This window comes from Platichthys flesus, chromosome 22 (assembly GCF_949316205.1).
Source record: "Platichthys flesus chromosome 22, fPlaFle2.1, whole genome shotgun sequence".
Classification (NCBI taxonomy): Eukaryota; Metazoa; Chordata; class Actinopteri; order Pleuronectiformes; family Pleuronectidae; genus Platichthys; species Platichthys flesus.
Window position 1 is genome coordinate 1455232 of NC_084966.1, and position 23917 is coordinate 1479148.

Consider the following 23917-nt stretch of genomic DNA (forward strand, 5'->3'; position numbering starts at 1 on the left):
ATTGATGTGTGACGCAGGACGCCTGAGCGGCTGAGGAAGTGAATCAAGCAGTGAGACGGGATGATGATTGTTGTTATAGCAGCGGGGGGGGGGGCTGCCTGTTGTAGTCGGTAATAGAGCGAGTGGGTGGAGAGGGCGTAGCTGCAGGTGTGTCACTCAGGCGGCTTCTTGACAGGTATAAATACAATAATAAAGATGTAAAATAACTTAAATGCACAAATATCTGCGAAATGAAATCACAATAAACTATTTATTTAGCTGTAAAAGTAGTTTATTGTATCATGAGTTTGATTCTACTCAAAATATACAGACAGTGGGGATTGCGCCAAATTTGAAATGGACTCAAACTTCTCATCTTCCGCTTCTCAGGCTCAACGTGTCGGAGGAAATAATCTCCACAGAACCAGAAACACACTCGTTCTCCTCATTTTGAAGATTCAGCTCAGAAGCAGCCGAACTAATCGCATCATTTCAAGAGAGAGTTTCGGTCTGAGCCTCTTTTCAGGGCGCTCGCTTCGCGCCGGAGTCACGGTGGCCGAAAATAAAAGGGTTAATTGTCCCAGTGTTGTGATTATCTGGCTGCTGCCTCAGTATTCTGCCAGCGAGGCACTTCCACGCTGAATGAACTCAACGTTGCTCCTCAGCTTTGGTGTCACGTCTCTCTGAAGCGCAGCACTGGACAAACACATCCATCATGGAAATAGTTTACGTCCGGGAAGTTTATGATGCAAACAAATTCACACTCAAGTTATGGAGGCAGACTTTTAAGTTCCCTCTGGTGACTTATCGTATTTTAAAAGAACTTTTTAATAGTCCAAAGAAGAGAAGCACTTTAAAACATCTGCCGGGGGTTGATGATATCGATGATCAAAATAAAGACCAAAATATCCAGGACTCAAACCAAACTCACTGTTAATATATCATTAGGTAACTTATTAAAAACTAAGAACTACCTCAAATCACAGGAACTATCTTTCAGGAACTTTTATTTAATATGCTCATATCGTTTATCTTGATTTACAGTCGATAAAAAACATATTTACTTCAAAACCGACTTTGTAAGAATCAGACTTTGGGATTCGACCTGTGATCCCAGTGTGCGATGTGAACGTGTGACTTTGTGTAAAGAGCGTCAGTTTCCTCGTGTCTCCACCTGAACGCTGACGCAGGAATCTCTCGTCCACGAGGTTACGCTGGTTATTGATGACTCTCTCTCCTCCCTCCGACACGTCCTGGTCGCACAAAGCCAATTTCACACGGCCCCCCCGCCCGCTCCCCTCGAACCCTGCAGCCTGTAAACAGGAGCGATCGGGAGCTCGTGAAAAACTAGATTATGTCCAGTTGCCGTTGCCTCTGGGGGGAATTACCGTGGACCTTGTTATGGTTTGGTCACAGAGGCTGTTTTGAACTGCCAGGCTGGACGTTCAATTATACAGATGTGTAATCTATGGGGCTCTCCAGCTTTCTCCTCCACTCTCTCATTAATAAAGCCGTGGAGGACAGCATGCTACAGACCGTCTGTTGAAGCAGCTTCACGTGGACGTCCCAACACTGACGAGTCATTCTGACGTTAATGACTCAGCGTGAGCTCCTTGAACAACTTCCTCAAACCCCCTCAGTTGAATAAATTGATTGTCGGCTGCAGATTGGCACCGAGAGACGAGCCCGGTTTCTTCCAAAGAGAAAACGGATCAATAGCTTCGGCTTCAGGCCCGAGTGTAAATGGTTGTTTTTTTTAGGGGATAAACTGATTCTGAAAATGTGCCTGTTGTTTGTTTGTGTTGAATTCCCCTCAGAATTCAGGGTAAAGTTTTATTCATGGAGGGAAACGCTGGAGAGGAGAGCGAGTGTTTGTTCCTTCCATCCAGACAAAGCTGCACAGTTGAGAAGCCGAGTCTGTCGATATCGATCCTCCGACACAGAACAGGCATAAAAAAAAGGCCGCTCTGCTTCCAGAGTTTTTAACTTACCAGTATTGTAACTGCGGAGGATTCATCATCTCTGAGGGAGCGGGGGAAGATGCAGAATAATGGCAAAACCAGTAGGAGCTGGTGTCTGTAGCTGCCGGTCATTAACATTCACAGTTACAAGGGCCTGAGCCGTCCATCTGTTCCAGTCCACGATCTGCACACTCGTGGTTTCTGAACAACGTCCATCTGTTGCACCCCCTCGCTGGATCACTTCCCAGCATGCACTTTGATGAGGTTTCGGCCCTTTGGTGTTTTCATTGCAGCAGGTGTTTTGTGCAGGGGACACTTCTGCAGAGTTTCAGATTGTTTTAAATATAAAACTGTCTTTTCTCTCTCCTCCTGCCGGCTACGTGGTCACCCCGCCTCAGACGCGCTCTTTACTCACAACCCCTTCCGATGCATGTGAATCCGAGCCCTCCTTTTCTCCTCCGCTGTCGTTGTTCCCTGCTTGTCCCAGACATCACACTCCTCTCCCTGTCACTTCAGGCTCCGGCTGTCAGATGAGAACCCTGGACAGCGGCATCGGCACCTTCCCCCTCCCCGACTCCGTCACCCGGGCCAGCGGCCGCCACATCCCTAAGTCTGAGTCCAGCCCCGAGGGGGTGAGCGCCGGCTCGTCCAGGCTCGATCTGGAGCCTCCCTCTTCTCACCCAGACCCCTCTCACCCCGACGTGAAAGTGCCTTCCCTCCCAAACACCCGCCTGCATGCCCCCACTAGCATGGGTCACTCCCAGTCCGAGCCCAGTGTGACCAGCAGCAGCGACGCCCCGGACGCCCAGAGCCGACTGCCCAGACTCACAACATCAGGTGAGTCAGGAGCATCTCAACCTGGGACTCATCCATTTAAACAGATCTGCATGGGAACACACAGAATCAGTAGCAAGGGATTAGAGCAGAGTTGGTTATCTGCAGGTAAACTACCTACGGTGGTTTATTAAAGACGTCAGGTAATGATTGGCCTTTTTGTGACTTTCTGTGGATTTAGAAAATAGCTGGAAATCCAGATGTTCCTCAGTCACTTTCCTGTCTGCTCTGTACAGCTGTTTGTTGGGTTCCTGAGTCGAGGCCGAGGAGGAGAACAACCTGAAGAGTTTGTCTGAACATGTGACTGTCGTCGTGTTATAAGCTCCGAGCCTTGAAATCCTCTCACAGCTCGTTTAGAAGCATTTAAATGTCAACACACTCAGGCAGGCGAGAGCACGTTGGCTGTGTTATCCTCCTGATTTGAAGAACCCTGTTTGTTCTGAAGGTTTGAAGATCAGTGGCAAAATGCAGCTGAGGTCTGAGAGACAATTAGAGCGGCGTCTGTCGGTGGAGAGGCGTGGAAGTCACGGCTCTGAGCAGTGACGGCCTGGACGCCATGAAGGTTTGATGGCTGGCAGCTTGAGCTCTCATATATGCAGAGAGATGGTTGTGAAGGAGGCGGAGAGGGTTTCAGCTGAATGCGTCTGCTCGTCCTGCGTTTCATCAGCTGTCGATTGTCACTGCGCAAGAATTCAAATCATGTTTTCCTCCATATGCATGACACCACAAGGCCATGAGTGTGTGTGTGTGTCTGTGTGTGTCTGTGTGGTTTACTGTTCACGGCCATGACTCATTTGTTTTTTTGTCTCTTCCTCCTGAAAGACGCCGTCAGGACGAAGAGGTCGAGTCTTTGTGTTCCACCGAGCAACGACTCCACGGACGACAAAGAGAAAGACAACGAGAGGAAGAGGAAGAACAAGGACTACGATATTCCTGGTGTAAGTTTACTTTGATATCAACAGATTTACAAGATGAAAGGAGACACTGAGTCACTGCACCTGGTTCAGGAGGCTTGGACCTAATAAACCACACAATGAACCAATCAGAGGGTCGTCTCCCTTTTTGATTGGTTAACGAGCTTAAAGATTTAGATTCTTATTGTTCCCACCTGTAAAGTGTGAGTTGTTAAAGATTGTGTGTTTGTGCACAGGATCGAGTTCTGCGAGTGTGCACGTACTCGGGCAGCAGCAGCAGCAGCGACACGGAGACGGAGCTGGAGGGCTCGCCACAGCGGACCCTCGTCACCAGAACCAAGAGGAGCGACTCAGGTTGGAAACTTTGAAAACCAAAGTTCCTGGCGTCTGCTTCAGGTCATTTGGAATTTCACATTCTGACAAATCCCCCCCCCCGTGTGTGTGCAGTGGAGCCGAACGAGGAGACGCTGACGAGGAGCGGCGTGGAGAGGCCGCTGTCCATCATGGACTTCTACCCTCATGACGTGTTCTCCCACCTGGAGCTGGACACCAGGAGGACGTCCCAGTACAACCTGCTGCACAAAGAGTCCTCGCTGGACGGGAAGGCAGGAGACCGCCTCAGTGTGAGTATCAACCACACGTGTGATGTGACGCTGAAGTGTGTGAGAGGAAAACTTTGATACAGCATTTTGAAGTTTAGACGTCATTGCTCATTTCCCAGAGGCCAGATCTAAATCCAGGAAGATCTCAGGTGGAGATTTCTGCAGCCTCACACAAAACAAAAACCAAAGTAAGAAAGAAAACATCTGGAACAGCTCTGATCTTTCCTCAGCAGAGTTTAGACTTCATGTCCCGCCCCCTGCTGCTCTACAGGCTCCGCCCCCTGCTGCTCTACAGGCTCCGCCCCCTGCTGCTCTACAGGCTCCGCCCCCTCGCCTGGATGGTCATTCTCTCTCAGCAGAAACATTAAGATGAATAAATGAAGCTACAAAGTCGACTCCACCTCTGAATCTCTTAACTCTGAGGTTCTCTCCTCCGTTAGAATTGTTGGCAGATTTTCATAGGAGTAGAGAATCGCCCTGATTGCTTTCGATCGCCCTCTCGTGTCAGCAGGTATTTGCCTACAAGTATTTAACACTGCTGATTGACGAATGAGGATCAGAGAGCATGAAATGGCCTCCAGCCGGCCCGGCTCCTGGGGACCGGCTCTCTAACACTGCTGCTGCTGCTGCTCCCCCCCCGCACCCACCCTCATACAAAAATCCATAATCTGAAAAAAGGGAAAAGAGGCTCTGACTCAACACGAGTTCAAAAACAACCGAGTGTGAGAGGAGGAGGAGGAGAAGAAGAGATCAAATCTGAATTATCTCTATTACATTAACAAGCATTGATTAGAATAATGATGGAGCTCTATGGGACTGGAGCGGCTCCTCTTTGTACAGTGATGACAAAGTGTGATGGGGGGGGGTGGACCAGGAACAACAAGCTCCGTTCAGCTTCAGTGAATTCTGTTTCAGAGGACGAATCACTTGAGAACCTGCTGAAGGATCCTGTGTTTAAACCAACACTTGATAGTTTCTCACATTCTGGAGAGTATCAAGTCTAGATTTCATATCTTTGAAGAAAAAATACTTTAATGAATCAATTAAAGCCCAAATAGTATAACTAGAAACCCTCCTCTGAACAGCGGACAGTGCCGGGTGGTTGCTCAGTTCCCCTGTGAAGTGGATCTAAACTCTGACTCGGAGCCGAGCAGCAGCTGTAATGATGGATGACGCCTGTTGAACCCGTTTACCCTGCGTGATTCTCCTGAAGAAGAAGAATCCATCAGTGAGTCGTCTGCTCTCCGCCCGGCTCCTACCTGCGGCGCCGGCTCTCCGCTCCGGGGACCTGGTCATCGGCCGCGGCTTGGGCCGGTTTCTGTGGTGGTCAGCGGGCCGGTGTCAGCGGCCGGTGATTTAAGCTCTTTTAATAACCTTTCACAAACACTCAGGAGAGTGATGTAGAGCTCAGCGGCTCCCATCAGAGCCCTCACAGCCCGCGCTGGCCTCCCATTCATCATCCTGACAGCACCTGACAGCCCTGCTAACGGCGGCCCCGCCCTCTTCGCCTCCTATCCTCTCCTCCGTCTCACTCTCTCTCTCTCTCCAGCATGTCCTCCCTCATCTTCCTCTCTATTTCCTTCTCTCTCTTGTAACTCAAACTCTCTCCATCTGCTCTTCATACTTGACTTCTGCCGCTTCTCTTCTAAACAGATTTGTTTTTTTCATTTGAATCAGGAAAGAAAATGTAGGTTTAGTGTCTTTTCCTGCAGCACAATGAGAAGTGAAAACGACAGACAGAACCAATACAGAGGGTTTGTAATGAGCGTCTGTACTGGAGCAGCTCAGCTCCACTCGTCACTGACATGTGAAGCCGACTCCCTGACTCGGCCCCTCGTGTTCTCCAGCTCTCACCGAGTCGTCCGCCCGCAGCCTCCCAGCACAGACATCATTTTTGGGGCCGAGCTCGCGGTGGTGGGGGGGGGGGGGTGTTCGATCTGCTGGTAATTGTGTTCCTCCGAAATCCAATCCAATCAGCGACAACTCGGCCGGCCCCTCTTCTTACCTCCTGTTCCCCGAGCAGGAGGAGATACAGAGCTTTCTCACCGTCACACACACATCTGGTAATTACTGATCCCCATCACGCTGTCGGCCAGAAACACAACACAACTTTAAACGTCTGTGTTGTGCAGCTGATCTGAATTCAGCAGCTGCAGAGTCCTGCTCAACGTGTGTGAGTCAGTTCTCACCTGAGGGCTCATCTCTCTCTCTGACGCTCACTCACGGGTTTCTGCTGAGGGAGGTCACCTCGGCTCACGTTAATGGAGCTCAGTGGGATTTCAAGGTGTGAGGTTGATGCTGCAGCAAAACACAACGTGATGAAGAAACAACACAACGAGGAGAGTTGTATTTGGAGCGTGAGGAACGTTAGAGCTGCATCACGGTTCAGGTCCCAGGTTCCTGAGTCGTCATGGGTCTGACAGGAGATGACACCTTCACAGTGAGATGCTGAATGCTCCTCCAGAGGCAGCTCCTCCCTCGGGCCCCGACCTGCAGAAGCACCTGAGGAGCTGGAGTGGAAGCTGAGGAGCTGGTTTCAGCCTCTGAGGAGGTGTTTGCTGCTGATTGCCACAGTAATCGCCTCCTGAGGGGCAGTTTGAGGAGAACTGTACGATTCATGTAAAAACTCAAAGACTCGTCACCACATAAACAACCAGGGCCTCTCCTCAGGTCTGTGTGTTGTTTCATTAGCCGTAAAGAAGCAGCTGGTAAACGCCGACCTTTGCACTTTGGTCTAATCGCTGCGGAGCCCGAAGGCAGGAGACCGACGCGCTCCGTCTTCCTCTGGAGATGAAACCCACGATAAAAAATCACTTTTCAATCGTCCCTCTTTCTAAACTGCTGCCACGCTCGGGATGAAACGAGTCGTGCTAATTGAAGCAGCGTTCACAGAAACCAGCCGCTACGCTTCCCCCGAGTGAAACCGTCCTGACTGATCTATTAAACAGAGAAGAAATAATGCACAGTTAATATAACAAGAGGGGGGGGGGGGGGGAGTGGGGGAGCCTTGAGGTGCCCGTCTGCCAGCACCCAGGACGTCCATTAGGTCCTGGAGTGTGATAAACATCCAGATCTGTGTCATGTGTGTTATTGCTCTGCTGCACGACGCACAGTCACACGTGCACAGTCACACGTGCACAGTCACACGTGCACAGTCACACGTGCACAGTCACACGTGCACAGTCACACGTGCACAGTCACACGTGCACAGTGAACATCCAGCTGAGACCTGTTGTTTCTCTTTCTCCCTGCAGAAGGAGATCCCCCTGGAGAAAACGCCTGCCGGTGCCCACCAGCCGAGCTCCCTGGACTTCTCCCTGGAGTCCCTGAACAAGCTGAACCACAGCAGCTCCGGGGGCCACAGAGGCGTCTGCCAGGCCGACGCCGGGAGGAGCACGGAGGACTGCAGCCGAGTGGACGAGCCCTCGTCCTCCGGCTTCTCCAGCAAGGCCCCCGGCTCCCAGAGCGACTCGCTGTACGACAGCTTCTCCTCCTGCACCAGTCAGGGATCCAATGACGTGTAGGGCCTCAGGTCTGGTTTCACAGACTCCCAGTTCACCTCTCTTTCATCCTGAGGTTCCATGAAGCGATGGGTTGGATGCCGGCGGGGGGGCCGAGGCGTTTCCCCAGCTCCGACCTCCGGACACACAACACGAAGCACTTAGCTGCGGAGGACGAACCCGAACCAGGACTGGAGCTGGTCCTGGTGCCGTGGACTGGACGGAGACGTTCCCCCTGGTTCCCCGACGCCGGGGACCTTCTTATCATTGCACTGTAACAGGAAGTGAACAACGTGTGTGAGGCGTGCACAGGGAACTAAGCAGTGATGAAGCAACACTGACGGAGGAACCGAGACCCGGGGCTCATTCTACGTTCTGCTGCTAAGTTCATCAACTCAGAATAAAAGAAAACCTGGTTCTTCTTCTTTTTAAAAGCAATATTTTTTTTCAAATCAACTTCTGCTCATCTTGTGAACTCGTTGCCAATCTCGTCTCTCGTGTGTGAGCGACAGGAAACCAGAGGTAGAGCGTCCTGGAGCGTCGTCTCACTTCACTCGACTCCACGCGGTACTTTAACTCGTTGAATGAATCACAGGTACAACACTCGTTCGTAGCTCAGGGAACAAACTGGACTCGTGTAGATTGTACAAAATTCTGCCGTCAGGAAAACAGCGACACAACTCAAGTCGTCTTTTTCCTTTTTGGGATTTTTATATTTGAAATGAAAGTTTCCTCTCGGCCTGTCGTAGAGAACCTGAACTCTCCAAACCTCAGTTCATAGCTGTAAATTATGTTGTACATACAAATGACTATAAGTTAATATCAGAATGGGGCATTGCTGATGGATATATGCAAATGAGTCAATAAAGAAAAAGAATATGTAAATGGTTTGCTGAACTCTGAACTGAGCTTTTATTTGAACTCTGCTGTTTGTTAAGGAATTCTTTTTAAAAGTCATGATAATAATAAAAAGTCTTTATTTTGACCAATAAGAGCTAATACTCAAATATTTTATCACTTTATTTTAAGGACATATTTTGACGCTTCGCCAAATTTCTACCTGGACTTTGAGCAGCTGGTGCTAATCATGGGAGCGTCTGTGTGTTTTCTATGAACCTGTTAATATTGTATGAAGAGAGTCTGCACAGGACTTGTGTATTTTTCTAGATGTCCAGTATTTATACCCACATTTTGTACTGTGTGTGTCGGGACTGTAGTGTGACTGTCACCCGTCTCCTCATGTCCCTGCTTCCTGTGTCAAGAGAAATGGCTGCCAGCAGTGTTACTTTATGATTATTAATATTATTATTATTATTATTACTGTGTGCAATTCTGTCTGTTACACTAGACTTTAATGCTATATTTTATGTAACTATTTCCTAAATAAATATGAGAAACTATTTCCTATTTCAACCTGCAGTGCGTGTGTCTGTGTGTGTGTGTGTGTGTGTGTGTGTGTAGCCCCGGGGGCACCGTGTGTAATCACACTGTGTCAGCCGGAGATGAGGCGCATGAGGCGGCTCCAGCTCGGCTCTCAGGCCGCCGCTCCGCGGAGGGATCCATCAGTTCCCCTGACGCGCAATTATGTGCGTGAAAGTGATGGAAATGAGTTTGTCCGCGGATGATTTGTCACGAGATGAGGTCAATGTGTTGTTTGTGTGTCTGTGTGTGTGTGTGTGTGGGGGGGGGGGGGCTGTTTGATTGATTGGTGATTAATTGATCAGAAAACAGAAGATCCTGTTAAACCTGTGAATTCATTAATTCGAGGAGCAGTAGAATTAAAAAACATAAATTTGACACAATATGTTAAAAATACTTAAAACATTCAAGTAAAATATTCATAGATATGATTAATTTATCAGAAAAGGTCACCGTAGAGAATTGAGGGATTATTAAGTAATAACGGTCCAATTTAAATATATTTAAAGCTGTAAAGATGTAATTGGCTTTATAATAAAAATACATAATTAGGGAAATGAGCGTTAAAACAATAAAATCCAAACAATCTTTTATTCCTCATGAAGTCAGGGCTGCGTGCTTGTCACGTGCTCCTCTCTCTTTCCCTCTCTCTCTCGCTCCCTCACTCTCTCTCTCGCTCTCTCTCTCTCTCTCACTCTCTATATCTCTCTCTCTCTCCTTCTCTCTCCCCCCCTCTCCACCGGAGCCTCACTCCCTCTCTTCGCCTGCACCGAGCACCATGCACGGATCCGTGCGCGGGTCCGTCCTCCTCGTCCTGTGAGCGAGCTGCTCTGGATGTTTCCTCCCCGAGCGGCTTGAGGGAGAGGATGCGTCTCCTGCTCTTTGCGACTTTCCTCGCAGCGCTCGTGGACGCAGGTGAGTGCGGCACGTGCCCCCCCACCCACCCCCCAAAATAAACCAACACGCAACTGCTTGTTTCCATCCGTGCGCAGCGGACAGGTCTCGTTGCGCACGGATTTAAAACCACGCAACTCCAGATATTCCGCTCCAACTTTATCCGGACGTCGGAATCCGAAGCGGGGTTCCTCCCCCTGTGCTTGTGTCTGAGTCTGGAAACTGTGCGTGTGGGAACTCCGTCGTGTTGCGCGTGTTGGAGCCGCTTTACGCGCAGAGGAGCCGCTTTACGCACAGAGGAGCCGCAGTGACTCCTCTGCGCCTCCTGGCTCAGGAGGAGAAAACCCGTTAGATGTGAACCAGCTGCTTCTCTTTGAATTCTAGTAATAATGTGTTCATAAGATTCTCAGGGACTATGGATATGTCCAGTTCTCCCTCTCTCCTGTGGAGTAATGGTTCGAAACCCGCTCCTCGGAGCTCAGCTGCCGGACTTCTCTCCCTCCTCTGAACCGCTCTCCTCCTCCAGGTGATGGATGGATGCAGGTTCCAGGCGTTTGCTTTGCTCTGAAGTAATTAAGCTGCGTTGAACCTTTATCACCGTGCTGGAGTTTAGATGGATGATCGGTGCCATTTCAATAATGACTCCTGTAGTATGAGCCTGTGGGGGGGGGGGGGGGGGGGGGGATCTGGATTTAAAGGGCAGGTTTGTTTGCAGGAGCTTTATGATTGAACGCAGCTGTGTTACATGAGAAATGAGTGATTTTGATAAACGCTTTATCGTGTTGCAGACTGATTCTGCTGCAGCTCTGTGTGAATCAGAGCTTCAGTAACACACACGTCACAGAGGACATGTGTTCCAGGACATTTCAGAGCAGAGCAGAGGTCTCCCTCCTCGGCCTCGTGTCTCCTGTGGACGCTCATGAAGCCGACGGAGGCTCAGGCTCATGAACAGCTCGTCCCTGCTGTTTAATGTGCATCAGATAAAGTTCTCAGAAGCTGCAGCAGTGACACACTCACAGTTGTACCTCCTCACACGAGCAATCTGAGCAAATGGAGCTTCAATAAACAGCTCTGAGGAGGAGAGGACCTGAGGAGTGAGGTCCCAACGCTGTGCAGAGGACGCAGACCATGACGCTGCACTTCATCCAAAATCTATATCTATAGAAACGCTTGAGCAGCTTGACCCCAGGAAGAAAATGTGCAGAAACGAATGTGGAATATTGTGGAGCAGAGCTGATGAAGACTCAGGAGGAATAATAAGTCCTGATGAGAGAGAAGAGGAATGAAGTCTTGCACGGGGAAGAAAGAAGCTTTGTTTCTGTTAATCTACTTTATTTCTGTTGGAGCTAATGATCAGATCTTGTTCCCGCTGCAGGTTATCTTGATATTATGGTCTGGATTTGTCACAGAGCCTGGTTCACACGTTCCTGCGAGTTAACACCTCCTGGATTTACTGTCCACGTGAGATTAGTTCTCCTCCGTCTGGAGAGACGAGCTTATTACCTCCAAATGTGGATGAGTCACTGCAGCTAAAAGGGTTTGAGCATGATGTCGGCTGCAGGGACGTTCAAACAAAGTGTGAGGCCACATCGGCAGCGACCAGGTGGGGCCCCCGGGTCCCTTCTGCCTGCATGGGCCCCCAGAGCCCCCCCTGGTGGGCTGGAGAACATCGTTCATCCCTGCAGGGACTCAGTGGACTCTGCACAAACAGTTCTGCTTCAGATTCTGCCAAACGTTGTCCTGTGTGTTTTCTTCCCTCTGATGGGGGGGTTGATTGTGTGTGTGGTTTCAGGAGATGCTCTTCAGATCCAGTGTTTCCAGTGTGAGGAGATGAAGCACAACGACTGCTCCACACCGGAGTTCATCGTCAACTGCACCGTCAACGTGCAGGACATGTGTCAGAAGGAGGTTCTGGTCAAACCCGACGGTAAGAGGCCGTGCAGCCGACCCATCAACTGTTCATAACCGGCTCAGAATATATAGATTCACAATAAAGGATTTAACAGATTTAATAGGAGACAGAACTAGAAACGAGTCTGACACATGAACCCTTCGTTGTCACTCTGCAGTGGATCCATAGTTTTCTATTTTCTATGAATAAGTTAAAGCTCTGGAGGATCGTGAGCAGCAGGAACAAGGTTCTCATGGTTCCTCATGTTCTCTGAAGGATCCAGGTCGGAGTCGGTGAAGATTCAAAACCAGTGGTTTTCATTTGAAATCCACTGAAGAGAGAAAACTTAATATAATTAACTTGAATTGGTAAAACACAAATTATACGATTGTCCGAATTAGAATTAACGAGTTGTATCAGCAAAAAACATAATACATTTATTGTTAATTGTTGATATTGATATACAAACATACACATGATTAAATTGAATTAAAACACACACAGATTTCTGTTGGTGAGTTTTCCTGCAGCTTTAAAGAAACCCGAGAATCCCTGATTGATGTGTGGACTCAGTAAAAAGTCCAGATCGGGTTTAACTTCAGAAACGATCTGTTTGTTAAAGTGTTTTCCTTCAGCAGCAGCTGGAGGTCAGTGTGTGTTTGTCGTGTTGACTCCTACACGCGTGTGAACAGCAGGTTGTGACTCACGCTCCAGTGATTGAAGATGTGTGTAGCCGGCGGCTGCAGCTTTGTGACCACGTCCTTGAGCGAGACTTCAGATGTTTGCGTCAGAGAAGCAGGAACACAAAGGCTTTTCCTTTTTGCTCCTTCATCAATAAAAAGCCTCCCTCCGCCTGCACAGACTCAATTCAACTGATTTGATCTCAACTTTCTTTCCTGTCCAGCAAAAGGAAATTTAATATAAAACGAAAAACACAAGATAAATAACACAATAACAATCCCTCATAAATTATAAAGCAGCTGCTGTAACATAACAAACAGCAGCAATATGGAGGAAGCTCACTGGAGAACGATGGAAAGTTACAGCTCCGCACAATCTGAGTTTTCTTCACACGAGTATCAGTTAGAATCAGATGCAGTGAAAAGGAGGCGACAGAAACCGGCAGCTTCAAAATGAATTTGTCTTTTGCAACGTGACGAATTCAGAAAGATCAGAAACTCTAAACTCCTCCCGTCTTTCTTGTTCCTTTCTGCAGGAGTCCACTACAGGAAGTCGTGTGCCTCGTCGGGGGCGTGCCTCATCGCCTCCTCGGGCTACCAGCAGTTCTGCACCGGGAGGTTGAACTCCGTCTGCATCTCCTGCTGCAACACGCCGCTCTGCAACGGGCCCAAGAGGAAGCGCCCCGTCCCCTCGGCGGCGGCGGTGCCCCCCCAGAGGAGCGGCCGCCTCCTCCTGACCGTTCTCCTGCTGCCACTGAGCCTCCTCACGTAGACGCTCCCCCCCCCACGTCCACTGTACAGTTCCTCATATTCACTTCTGTTAGTTTCCATCTGTCGCTCTTGCTTTTCCTCCAAATATGGTCACTTCTGGTCTTAAAAACCAAGATGGCGGCAAACACAACGTCAAACTGAGGCTTCAGAGTGAGCCCAGTCCCGGTGGATTGATTCCGGAAGAGCCTGAACAGCATGTTGGTGTATTTAGCCTCGTACAGAGTGGATGAACGGTTTATGTCGTGTGTTTCATCGCAGGTTCGAGCTGAGGTGACATCACGACCACGACTCTGCAGAGCTGCAGCTGCGTGAGCGTCCAGAGCGACTCGTCCGTCTGCTGAGGACACGCCTCTTCATGTCTCTGCTTTCTGTGAAGACGCTGATCTGAGACAAGCTGTCAAAGGTCGAAGTCACTGTGGAAAAGAAGCTTTTACTTAATATAACAGAAGTGATCTTACAAAGCTAAACTTATATTCTTCATATTTACGAGGATGGAGATTCTTTGATTTTGATAAACAAAGTTCTTGAGCTTATTTCTGCCTATTTCAGCCTGCCACACAGTACTGATTGAAGTTTTACTGCAGGGGATATGAAGTTATACTGAAATACTGCGTTTGAGTTGATTTTTCCATACCATCAGTTTGTTAGTGTCACTAAACTTTCACACGTTATTCTGTCAATCAAAGTCAATTATAACAGAATGTGTCAGAAGCTAAAGCACAAAATCATCTCTTCAGGGGAAAATCAGAAGGTTTTATTTATTTAGAATTAAAAAGAATAAACTGTTGACGTCCAGATCAGAGCCACTGATGCATGAAGCCTCTGCTGAGTACCATAAAAACACATGGATCATATTTCCATATTTTCAGCATTTTAGGAAATGTACACATTTAAATTCCATCTCGATGATTTCGGTGCTTTGCCTTCTTCTTTTTGAATCTGTACAGTCTGATATGAATTCGCTGTGGAGATGAACTCGATCTCCTGTAGCTGCACCGAGGCTCCATCTTGTTTTGATATGATGTGAGATGATGAATGTTGGTCTTCTGTGAAGAGTTTCACTGTCCCGCTGCTCTGTGATGGAAATAAATGTTGCAGAAAAACTGGATTTCATGTCGTCAGTCGGGGACAAATAATTTTAACTTTTAGATTTTTAAGCTGTTGATTTATTTGAAATAACTGATTTAAACCTGTGTTCACGAGCAAAGGACCACAGATGAGGATGAAGGTATGAGAGAAGGATGAAGAGACAAGGGAAGGATGGAGGGATGAAGGAGGATGAAGGGACACACACATTACGAACACTGTGTTGGCTCCTTCTCCTGCAACCTGCCATTGCTCCTTTATTAGCTCTCGTGTTTCCAAGTAACAGTTTCCATTCCACATGCAGCGGTGCATCGTCATTTAGCATTTTCCCAGAGTTGTGGAATAAGGATGAAAATGAGCAGCTGCAGCTCAGTTGTGTGTCTGTGTGTGTATGTAGATGTGTGAACTCTGGGTCCATTAGCAGCGTGACAGAGCATCATTAAGTCTGAATACTGAGGAGGAAGAACGATCACTGAGGAGGAAGAGCAGACTGAAGATCTCTCAGGGTTAAGAAGCGGCAGAAAACAGGAGATTATTAAAAATAATAAGGGCCCACCTCTGCCGGGCTCTAATGACGTGCACACAAACACTCTGCAGCTGATGAGGGACCTGCACTCAGCTGCTCATCTCTTTCATTTCCACTGGTTATCACTCAGCGTTCACTGGTCTGAGAGGAAATCTGAGCCACTGACCTGAACCAGTTCCTCCTGTGAGCTGCTGGCGACCTTCCACCACCTCCTGAGCCCAAAGATAAAGAAGAAGCTTGGAGGATGCAGCCTCTGGGGGAGTTATTCTAAATCTGATCTCAGAGCAGTCGTCCACTTTGGTGCAATACCACAAATCTTCATTCCAGTGCATGGGCCTCATAAAGCCAACCCAGTGAAGCCCTCCCAGTTAGAGGAGCAGGGTCGAGAAGATGTTGATGTGCAGCAATAAAATAAAAAACAAGTGGTTGTAAAAGGATAAAAAAAATCCCTGGTTATGCTTATCACTCTAATTCCAGGATGTTTTAGAGTCAGGAATATTCAGGTGAGGGTTTTGTTCTAAATAGTTGAAAACCAGAGCTCTGAAGCCCTCTAGTGGTCAAACAGGGACACACAGGGGAAAGAAACTGGGTTAAATTAAATCAGATTTATTTATAAAGTGACGTTAAAAACAAGTTGAGCCAAACATACTGAAGAGAATAGGCCATAAATGAATTAAAAGTAAATTAAAATGAGTAGAGCCCATACATCCATAGACTCCTTTGAAAACCACGTTGAAATTCATGGATGTCAGTCTCTCAAGGTGTTGCAGCTGTCCTAAAAATTCCAAGGAAGATTATTGAATAGTTTAAAGTTAATTATCTTTATATTGTCCAGTGTTTGACATCAGTCCTGCTCATCCCCTCTCAACAGATCCTCTCTGGTGGTGTGGTTTGTCTCTGAGGTGACAGGAAACGTCTCTGACTCTGTGAGAAGACAAATGTCTCACTCCTGCTCCTCGATGGAGTTTCCATCAAGTGGCGAAGCAGACGAGGACGTTTCCATCAGCGGCCGAGGAGCCGGGGGCTTTTCTCCCAGAGTCGGTGCAGAGACTCCTGAGTGAGTGATGAGTCTGCTCGAGGACAAAGGCACGATTGTTCCCCGGCCCTGGGATTGGCTTTAATGTGCCGAGCTGCTGTGGAGCAGGACTCGGGCCCTGAAGCTGCCTCCTGCTCATATATCGTCTTTATCAGTGGCCCTGCATGCAGCTGTGGAGGCTGAGCAGCACTTAGTCGGGCCCCTGACGGCCCCTGACGGCCCCTGAGTCATGGATCTGATCTGCTGGAGTCCACAGGGTCAGATGAGGTCGCTCACTGTTTTCTGATCAATGCAAAACACTGTATACAACGACAAATAATGACACTATCACATATTCTACACAAATAAAAAATGTAATTTGTTGCTTTTTGATATAATTATTGATTTGTTTACCTTTTATTTATCCTGTAGTTTACATTAAAGCTATGAAATATGCTCCTCCTTCATATTGGTGTTTTATTCCCTTCGACCAAGAATAACTATTTTGTTTATCATTTGAATTTGTTTGTTTACAAACTGACTCATACAAAATCAATACAAACTCAGGATGTTTATTTTCTGTCGTGTTTATTTATTTAGTTTTACAAACAAAACAATTCTACACAATTACGTTCAGCCGTGGTTGCAGTTACAGATTCCGTCCACTAGGTGAGAGTGTCGCGCCCTCAGAGCTGCTGACTCGGCAGAAGAAGAAACCCCTCACCGAACCCGGAAGCTGTCGCGGATCGGCCGCTGGTCGCTTGTCATCCGGCTGTTGCTGTCGAACCCGGCGCCTGAGGAGAGAACCGCGTTCCCCGGGAGCCAGAAACCTTTCCCCCGCGGACAGAGAAGCGCAGAGCGAGCATGGCTGGTCGGCTGCCGGCCTGCGTGGTCGACTGTGGCACAGGGTGAGCGAGATGCTAGTTAGCATTAGCCTGCTCCCATTGACCACAGCGGCGTCTGTCAGAGCGGAGCTGACGCCCTGATGCTAACGCTAGCATGCTACATCTGCTCTAAACCCCCGAGTCTGTAAACACGGGTTCGAGTGATGAGTCAACGCTGTGACGGGTTCGAGTCTCTTTACTCCTGTTGCTGCTGCACCGGTGGAATCAGCTGCTGCTAGCTGCTAGCTGCTGAAGCTAATGCTACTTCCTGGACCAGCCTCTCCTCAGGGAAACTCCTTATCCGCATGATTCTGGGTTTTAATCTCTTGAATCTGAGGATCATAAACATGATCAGATGTTAATGCGGTGTTTGTTTCCTTCAGGTACACGAAGCTGGGATATGCAGGAAACACAGAACCACAGTTCATCATCCCTTCATGTAAGTAAATCCTCAAACCACCAGAACTGGACTTTATTTAACTCAAATCAAAAGCTTCTTTTTAAAGTGTTTGTATGAAAATGAACCCAGACATTGTAAAAGGGTTCACTGGAAGTAGAAAGACAAAGTTTTTGAGAGAATAACGAATGGTTCAGTTCCTGTAAGAGTCTTCTACTGAACTCAGTTATACGACCTGAGACCTGACACTGACCCTGGATCCTCTGCAGGTATCGCCATCAAAGAATCGGCCAAGGTCGGAGACCAGGCTCAGCGCCGGATGATGAAGGGCGTCGATGACCTGGACTTCTTCATCGGGGACGAAGCCATCGACAAACCGTCGTACTCAACAAAGGTAGAGCTGAGGTTCAGGTTTGCGTTTTCCTGTTTGTGGACATCAGTATTCAAACTGGTTTCCTTTCTCTCTACCAGTGGCCCATCCGTCACGGGATAGTGGAGGACTGGGACCTGATGGAGAGATTCATGGAGCAGATCATCTTCAAGTATCTGCGGGCAGAACCTGAAGACCACTACTTTCTTTTGGTAAGAACAGAACTACGAGTGATTCTGTTGTTTAGGCGAAGTTTAAAACCCTTTGTTTTCCCCTCACTTAATAAATCTGTGTGTTGTCGTCTCTCTCTTCAGACGGAGCCTCCACTCAACACACCGGAGAACAGAGAGTACACAGCAGAGATCATGTTCGAGTCCTTCAACGTCCCCGGGCTCTACATCGCTGTTCAGGTACGTTCCATTACACAACTACCTTAAACTACAGGACTCACAACTTGTTAACACACACATGTGAAACCAGACTTTGTGGTAAAATTAGATATGACTCTTTCCACTCATGAGTAATTGAGGAATTGTCTATTTTCACTTCATCTTTTTTAAGTTCTGCAGTGTGTATGATTATTCTCACTTTATTTAAATCATTCATTTTAAGATGGTGAATCAAACTGTGTGTTTCCTGCTTCAGGCTGTTCTGGCGCTGGCTGCCTCCTGGACGTCCCGACAGGTCGGAGAGCGCACGCTGACCGGCACTGTGATCGACAGCGGAGACGGAGTCACACACGTCATCCCAGTGGTCAGTGTTGTTATGATCATTATGATCAGGAACTACTGTTTTAGCTGCTTCCTTGTTCTCAAGCATTACGCTTTGCTCTCCAGGCTGAAGGCTACGTCATCGGCAGCTGCATCAAACACATCCCCATCGCTGGTCGAGACATCACCTACTTCATCCAGCAGCTGCTGAGGGAGCGGGAGGTGGGGATTCCCCCGGAGCAGTCGCTGGAGACGGCTAAAGCTGTCAAGGTCCGTTAACGTCTATATTTCTTTTATTGTTTTTATTCTTAACAATTAACTTTGGGTTTTAAAAGCTGCGAGTAGCTGGTGGTTTGTAGTAAAGAGGTAAAACTGGAAGAACCTCTTACTCTGAAGGTGATGCTCCAGCCAAAGTAAACAGGACTTTTTAAAATATATTAGAATTTTAAAAAGTAGTCTTATGTAATTGTCATTTGCTTCAAGTAAGAAGCTGCTTGGCTCTTTGCGTGTCTCTGTTTTATTAAGTCTGTTTATATACACTAGTGTCATCAAAGATATTTCACCAGTAAAGCACAAAAAAGAACTAAACATGTCAAAGGTTGTGAAAATGGAATTTGCCTCAGCCCTCTGCCTCCAGCTATAATGAAAGTAACTTGTTCTCTCTGTCGACATCCGTGAACTCGCCGCAGCAATATTTTAATACTGACATTTCTGGTTCTTTATTTTAACTTGAATATATGTAAAGATATTTAGATTATTGCACATGAATAATTCAATATAATTTAATTATCTGTTTGTAGGGTTTTTATCAGACCAAACCCTGACCCTGTATAAAATGAATGTGAACATATGAAACCATACAGTCCATACAGCATCAGCACGGTTGGATAGATGATGTTTGATTCTTATATTTTGAGCCACGTTCTGTTTCTGTTCTGAAAACTGTAATAAGAAGCAGGAACAGATGATGGTGTCATTGAGGATGTAATCCTGACTTTGGCCACTAGATGTCAATACAGCTGCAGAAACCAGTAGCTCACATATTCCAGCAGCTGAACCGAAGTCGTCGTGTCTTTCAGGAGCGGTTCAGCTACGTCTGCCCCGACCTCGTGAAGGAGTTCAGCAAGTACGACACGGACGGCTCCAAGTGGATCAAACAGTACACGGGCGTCAACTCCATCAGCAAGAAGGAGTTCAACATCGACGTGGGCTACGAGCGCTTCCTGGGGCCGGAGATCTTCTTCCATCCGGAGGTGCGACCGCTTTTTTATAGATTTAGAGATTTCCCTGAAAAAGAAAAGAAGTCAACATTCTTCAAGTGATTCGTCTGATTGTGTTTTTCTCTCGTCCAGTTTGCAAACCCAGATTTCACTCAGCCAATCTCAGAGGTGGTGGACGAGGTCATCCAGAACTGTCCCATCGACGTCCGGCGTCCGCTGTACAAGGTACGGAAATCTCTCCAGTGTCACGCACACACATGAGGGTAGCGTGTTTGTCTGTTTGTTAACGTGAACTTGTGTCGTAGAACATCGTGCTCTCCGGAGGCTCCACCATGTTCAGGGACTTCGGCCGGCGCCTGGGGAGGGACATCAAGAGGAGCGTGGACGCTCGGCTGAAGATGAGCGAGGAGCTCAGCGGCGGCAAGTTGAAGGTGAGACGACGATAAATCCACCAGATTATTTAAAAAAGAAGTTTGAGTACAGATGTGTCAGAAAAGGAATTTCTCTTCCATGAACGAATCTTTGTTTTCAGCCCAAACCCATCGATGTGCAAGTCGTCACTCATCACATGCAGAGATACGCCGTCTGGTTCGGGGGATCAATGCTGGCGTCTACTGTGAGTTTCAGCTTCTCCGACATCTCCAAACTATTTGTTTACTAAATGGAAAACATGAAGATAAGTTAAGAATCGTTTCTGTTTCCTCTGCAGCCTGAGTTTTACCAAGTGTGCCACACTAAGAAGGATTACGAGGAGATCGGGCCGAGCATCTGCCGCCACAACCCCGTATTCGGCGTCATGTCTTAGGCCGGGGGGGGGGGGGAGCGGAGGAAGCGCCACGAGACCTCACTCGCTGCGGAAAGTCCCATGAGCCTTTGCACGGATGCTCCGACAGGCCTGTTCATTCGGATTGATCGACAGTGGACCAAACAAACTGCCAATCAAAAGTGTGGCAATCTCCTCGCAAATCAGAGGAAAGAGGTGACTCAGGCCAAAGGTTCCTCAAATACCATGTTTACTGCAAGTAGGTTAATAATAGGTGATAAATCTTAAATTTGTGTGCCTCGTATATGTACTTATTCTCTCCTCACAGGGTTGTAATATGTAATTAATCAACATGAGTCCTGTGTAAATGCACCTCTCTGTGTAGAAGAGTTGGGTTGTGGCTATGTGTGATAAGAATTAAAGCTTCCGGGTGGTCTGGAGAATCAGGACACGCTTAGATCCAAGAAACAAACACCGGTGAGGCAAAACGCCTTTTGATCATTTAGTCTTCAAACGAGTGCAAACACAAAAATACAGTTTTAAACAAACAAACCATTCCTGATTTTCTTTTCTTCTGTTCTGTTTGTGGGTGTTTAAAAATATCTCTCGGTACCTGGAGTAAGTATTTAAAGTATTTGTCTCCAGGTGTCCCGGAGACAACTTGTCGTCTTTTCTCAGCTTTTCTTTTGACCTTTTTTATTTGTATCACGAACGACCCTGAAAAAGTTAAACAACAACATTGTGTTAATATATGATCGTGCAGTTTGAACGACTGTTGGTGGACCATCACTGTTGCCTAGATCTCAGTAATACTGGATAGCCTTGTACTGTACCAAATCTGGATTTCAATGCTGGCATGACAATAAATGCCAAAGGAGATGTTTCCACTGTTGTAGCTTCTGTTTCTCACGAACTTGTTTGGGTTGGAAGCAACACACAACTGCTGGATATCACCCTGTGTAGAACTATTCATATTTTATTCATACTATTTCCTTCTAAGTCTCTTTAACTCAGTTTTACGCTCAGTTTAACTATAATTATACTTCAGCTACTTAAACGGCCGTCAAACATGTTTTAAAGCTGCTATTTTAAGGTAAAATAGTTTGCATAGTGTTGCTTTAAACATGCAGGGTGTCTATTTTTGCCCCCCCGTCCTGTAACTCTATCTCGTCCAGATGACCAACACATGATGCAAACATTTATTTTCTATCAGCCGCCTCATGGAAGAGGAAACACGGTTAAGTCCCAGAAACAGGAGTGAATCTGTATTTACTCAGCGTGTTTGAACGTGGAAGTGAAGACAGAGGAAAATAGACTTTCACTGTGAAAGGACGAGTCTGGACAGACACAGCAAGGGACCGAGACATGTCTCCTGCAGAGAGGATGAAGCTTCTCCTCTTCCTGGCGTCCTTCTTCGGAGCTGTAGGGTTCCTGCTCACGCTGCTCTGCTGTGGGACCGAGTACTGGCTGCTGGCGGCCGAGTCCTGCAGCCGAGCAGAGGACAGACGGGAGGTGAGTGTCCTCAGGACATCAGGCTACACTACTTAAATTATTGTAATATTTACTTATTATATTATTATTTGTCAGATTAAAATAAAAAGTCAGTAGAAATATCCTCCCTGCTTTATATTTGTACTTTTGGACCTTTAATGCTCTATTGTTTTACATTAACCCAAAGGTGAGTGAAACTATATCATTATTTATTATCTTTCATCAGACTGGGGGAGACGAGATGAGGATCTTTCACGAGGGCTTGTTCTGGCGATGTTCCTTCGTGGTCACTTCACACGAGTTCTCTGTGTGGGACCTTTGGATCTGTGAGAAACTTCCCTTCATGTGGTCGTTTAAAACCTTTACGATGCTAGAAAGCCTCCAAATGTCAAATAAATAATCTTAATTTTAACTCTCAGCCAATCAGCCGTCGTCAAAGATTTGCCAGGCGGCGTTCCTCTTCCCATTTCCTGTGAAGGAGCCAATGAGATCATCGATAGACACACTTCCTCCTGAGCCATATGAACATCACTCTGCCATTGGTTTGTGTTATTTCAGTTTTACACAGCTCAAGGTGATATAAATGATATTTCTTGATTCACGTTGTCTCATTGTCCTCCTCTGTCAGTTTTCAGGACTTTCTGGAGCATCTTCCTCGTCTCAGGTTTGGCTTCTGTGGTCGCTGGTGGATTTGTCCTCATCTGCGCCGGCTCGTTGACCAATCACAAGCTTCTTAGAGCTGGTGGGGCCCTCCAGCTCTGTGGGGGTGAGTAGGTTCATTCTTAAATTAAATTAAATCCAGGATAAATAGAAACCATTAAAATCCTCTGAGGGAACATTTAACAGTGACGTCTCTCTGTGCCTGTCAGGCCTGTGTCTGCTGGCCGTGCTGTTGATGTACCTGATGTGGGTCCAGGTGCTGGACACTCTGGAGCAGTTTGTCCTCCGTCAGAGTGTCTCCATCTGTCCCTCCTTCCACCTCAGCGTCCATCACGGCCCCTCCTTCCTCCTGGCCCCACCAGCCGTCTTCTTCTGCCTGCTCGCCGGCCTGCTCTTCGTCCTGATTGGCCGGATTGCACGGCGAGACCAGAAGAAGGACAGAGACCCTGAGACCTCGGTGTAGGATCCACTTTGTCCAGCCTGAAGCTTTGATTGACAGGAGGTCACTCGGCGAGGACCAAACATCACAAACGTGGAATCTCTCCCCCCGCTGAAGATAATTGGAATCCTTAATTGGAGACTTGTCATGATAAATAGTTTTTCTAATCTATTTAACAGATCCCATTGTGATTAATACCCAGATTCACTCGCTCTGATTTGATTATAATTGATGAATCAGTTTTGACAATGCAGTGGCGTGCAGGCGGCTGCTGGGCTGCTGGTGTGCCTGTCACTGGGACGTCAGGCTGAAGCACACTGGGTCACTGGGATGGAGATGATAATAAATTAGACTGTCATAATCCATTTTCTGACAGGAGGCCTCTTCGGAGGTTGTGTAAAACACTGAGCGGTCACTAGAGGACAGTGTTGTCTCAGGATAAAGTGAAGTATGGCAACATCAGATCAGGCCTGTGGACGATCTGTGTGATAAGTGATGGTTGGTTTGAATTCTCCTGTGTTCGCCAAGTTTCAGTGGAGTTGGTATAATATTTGAGGGGCTGGGTGGGGGGGTTGGAGGCCTGTAGTCACACCTTGATAATTGGAAAAGGCAAACAGAGGTGAGACCTTGAGATGAGGGGAACAAAAGGGAGAGGAGGTAGAATGGGGGGGGCAGGGAGAACAGAGAGTTGACACTGCTCATCACTGCGTCTCTCAGTATTATTTCACGTCTGACGCTCCTGCATCCCTCCATCCTGTCTCCTCTTCATCTCCGCTGTGAACTGGGTGGGTGTCATTACACCTGAGCATGTCACATTCACTTCCCCTGGCCCTCGGCGTGTTTAACATCTCTGTCACCTCCTCTTCCTCGCCAGCACACGACCAGGGCCTTCACGGCTCATCGTGGTTTTC

General features: G+C 47.5%; 4 protein-coding genes across 8 annotated transcripts in view; all 4 read left to right on the forward strand.

Annotated features, from left to right (window-relative positions):
- LOC133933362 (nck-associated protein 5-like) overlaps positions 1 to 9203 on the forward strand; it is a 93836-nt gene extending 84633 nt beyond the window's left edge. For all 3 annotated transcript variants that reach the window (XM_062380414.1, XM_062380415.1, XM_062380416.1), the window contains 5 exons: positions 2457 to 2777; positions 3597 to 3712; positions 3925 to 4042; positions 4136 to 4311; positions 7545 to 9203. In XM_062380414.1, coding sequence (XP_062236398.1) covers positions 2457 to 2777; positions 3597 to 3712; positions 3925 to 4042; positions 4136 to 4311; positions 7545 to 7814 — 1001 coding nt within the window. In that variant the 3' untranslated portion in view covers positions 7815 to 9203. The remainder of the gene's footprint in view (positions 1 to 2456; positions 2778 to 3596; positions 3713 to 3924; positions 4043 to 4135; positions 4312 to 7544) is intronic.
- A 751-nt stretch (positions 9204 to 9954) lies between these two features.
- LOC133933363 (ly6/PLAUR domain-containing protein 1-like) lies at positions 9955 to 14523 on the forward strand. Of its 3 annotated transcripts, none has more exons than XR_009912057.1 (4): positions 9955 to 10124; positions 11896 to 12030; positions 13211 to 13610; positions 13704 to 14523. XR_009912057.1 is itself a non-coding variant. In XM_062380418.1 (4 exons), the coding sequence occupies exons 1-3, from the start codon at positions 10076 to 10078 to the stop codon at positions 13444 to 13446; spliced, it is 420 nt and encodes a 139-aa protein (XP_062236402.1). In that variant the 5' UTR covers positions 9955 to 10075; the 3' UTR covers positions 13447 to 13469; positions 13704 to 14523. The 3 variants fall into 3 exon arrangements, 2 of the variants coding, with proteins under 2 accessions (XP_062236402.1, XP_062236401.1); XM_062380418.1 differs by having other exon boundaries at positions 13211 to 13469; XM_062380417.1 differs by having other exon boundaries at positions 13211 to 14523.
- Positions 14524 to 16779: 2256 nt separating this feature from the next.
- Positions 16780 to 21300, forward strand: LOC133933731 (actin-related protein 3). The gene is made up of 12 exons (XM_062380922.1): positions 16780 to 16980; positions 17340 to 17395; positions 17623 to 17747; positions 17825 to 17935; positions 18038 to 18133; positions 18369 to 18476; positions 18560 to 18703; positions 19513 to 19686; positions 19786 to 19878; positions 19959 to 20084; positions 20186 to 20269; positions 20363 to 21300. Exons 1-12 carry the CDS (start codon positions 16937 to 16939, stop codon positions 20456 to 20458), a joined length of 1257 nt encoding a protein of 418 aa, XP_062236906.1. The 5' UTR covers positions 16780 to 16936; the 3' UTR covers positions 20459 to 21300.
- Positions 21301 to 21567: 267 nt separating this feature from the next.
- On the forward strand, positions 21568 to 23556 carry LOC133933752 (transmembrane protein 182-like). The gene is made up of 5 exons (XM_062380964.1): positions 21568 to 21928; positions 22134 to 22233; positions 22327 to 22449; positions 22536 to 22673; positions 22777 to 23556. The coding sequence occupies exons 1-5, from the start codon at positions 21782 to 21784 to the stop codon at positions 23028 to 23030; spliced, it is 762 nt and encodes a 253-aa protein (XP_062236948.1). The 5' UTR covers positions 21568 to 21781; the 3' UTR covers positions 23031 to 23556.
- The last annotated feature ends 361 nt before the right edge of the window (positions 23557 to 23917 follow it).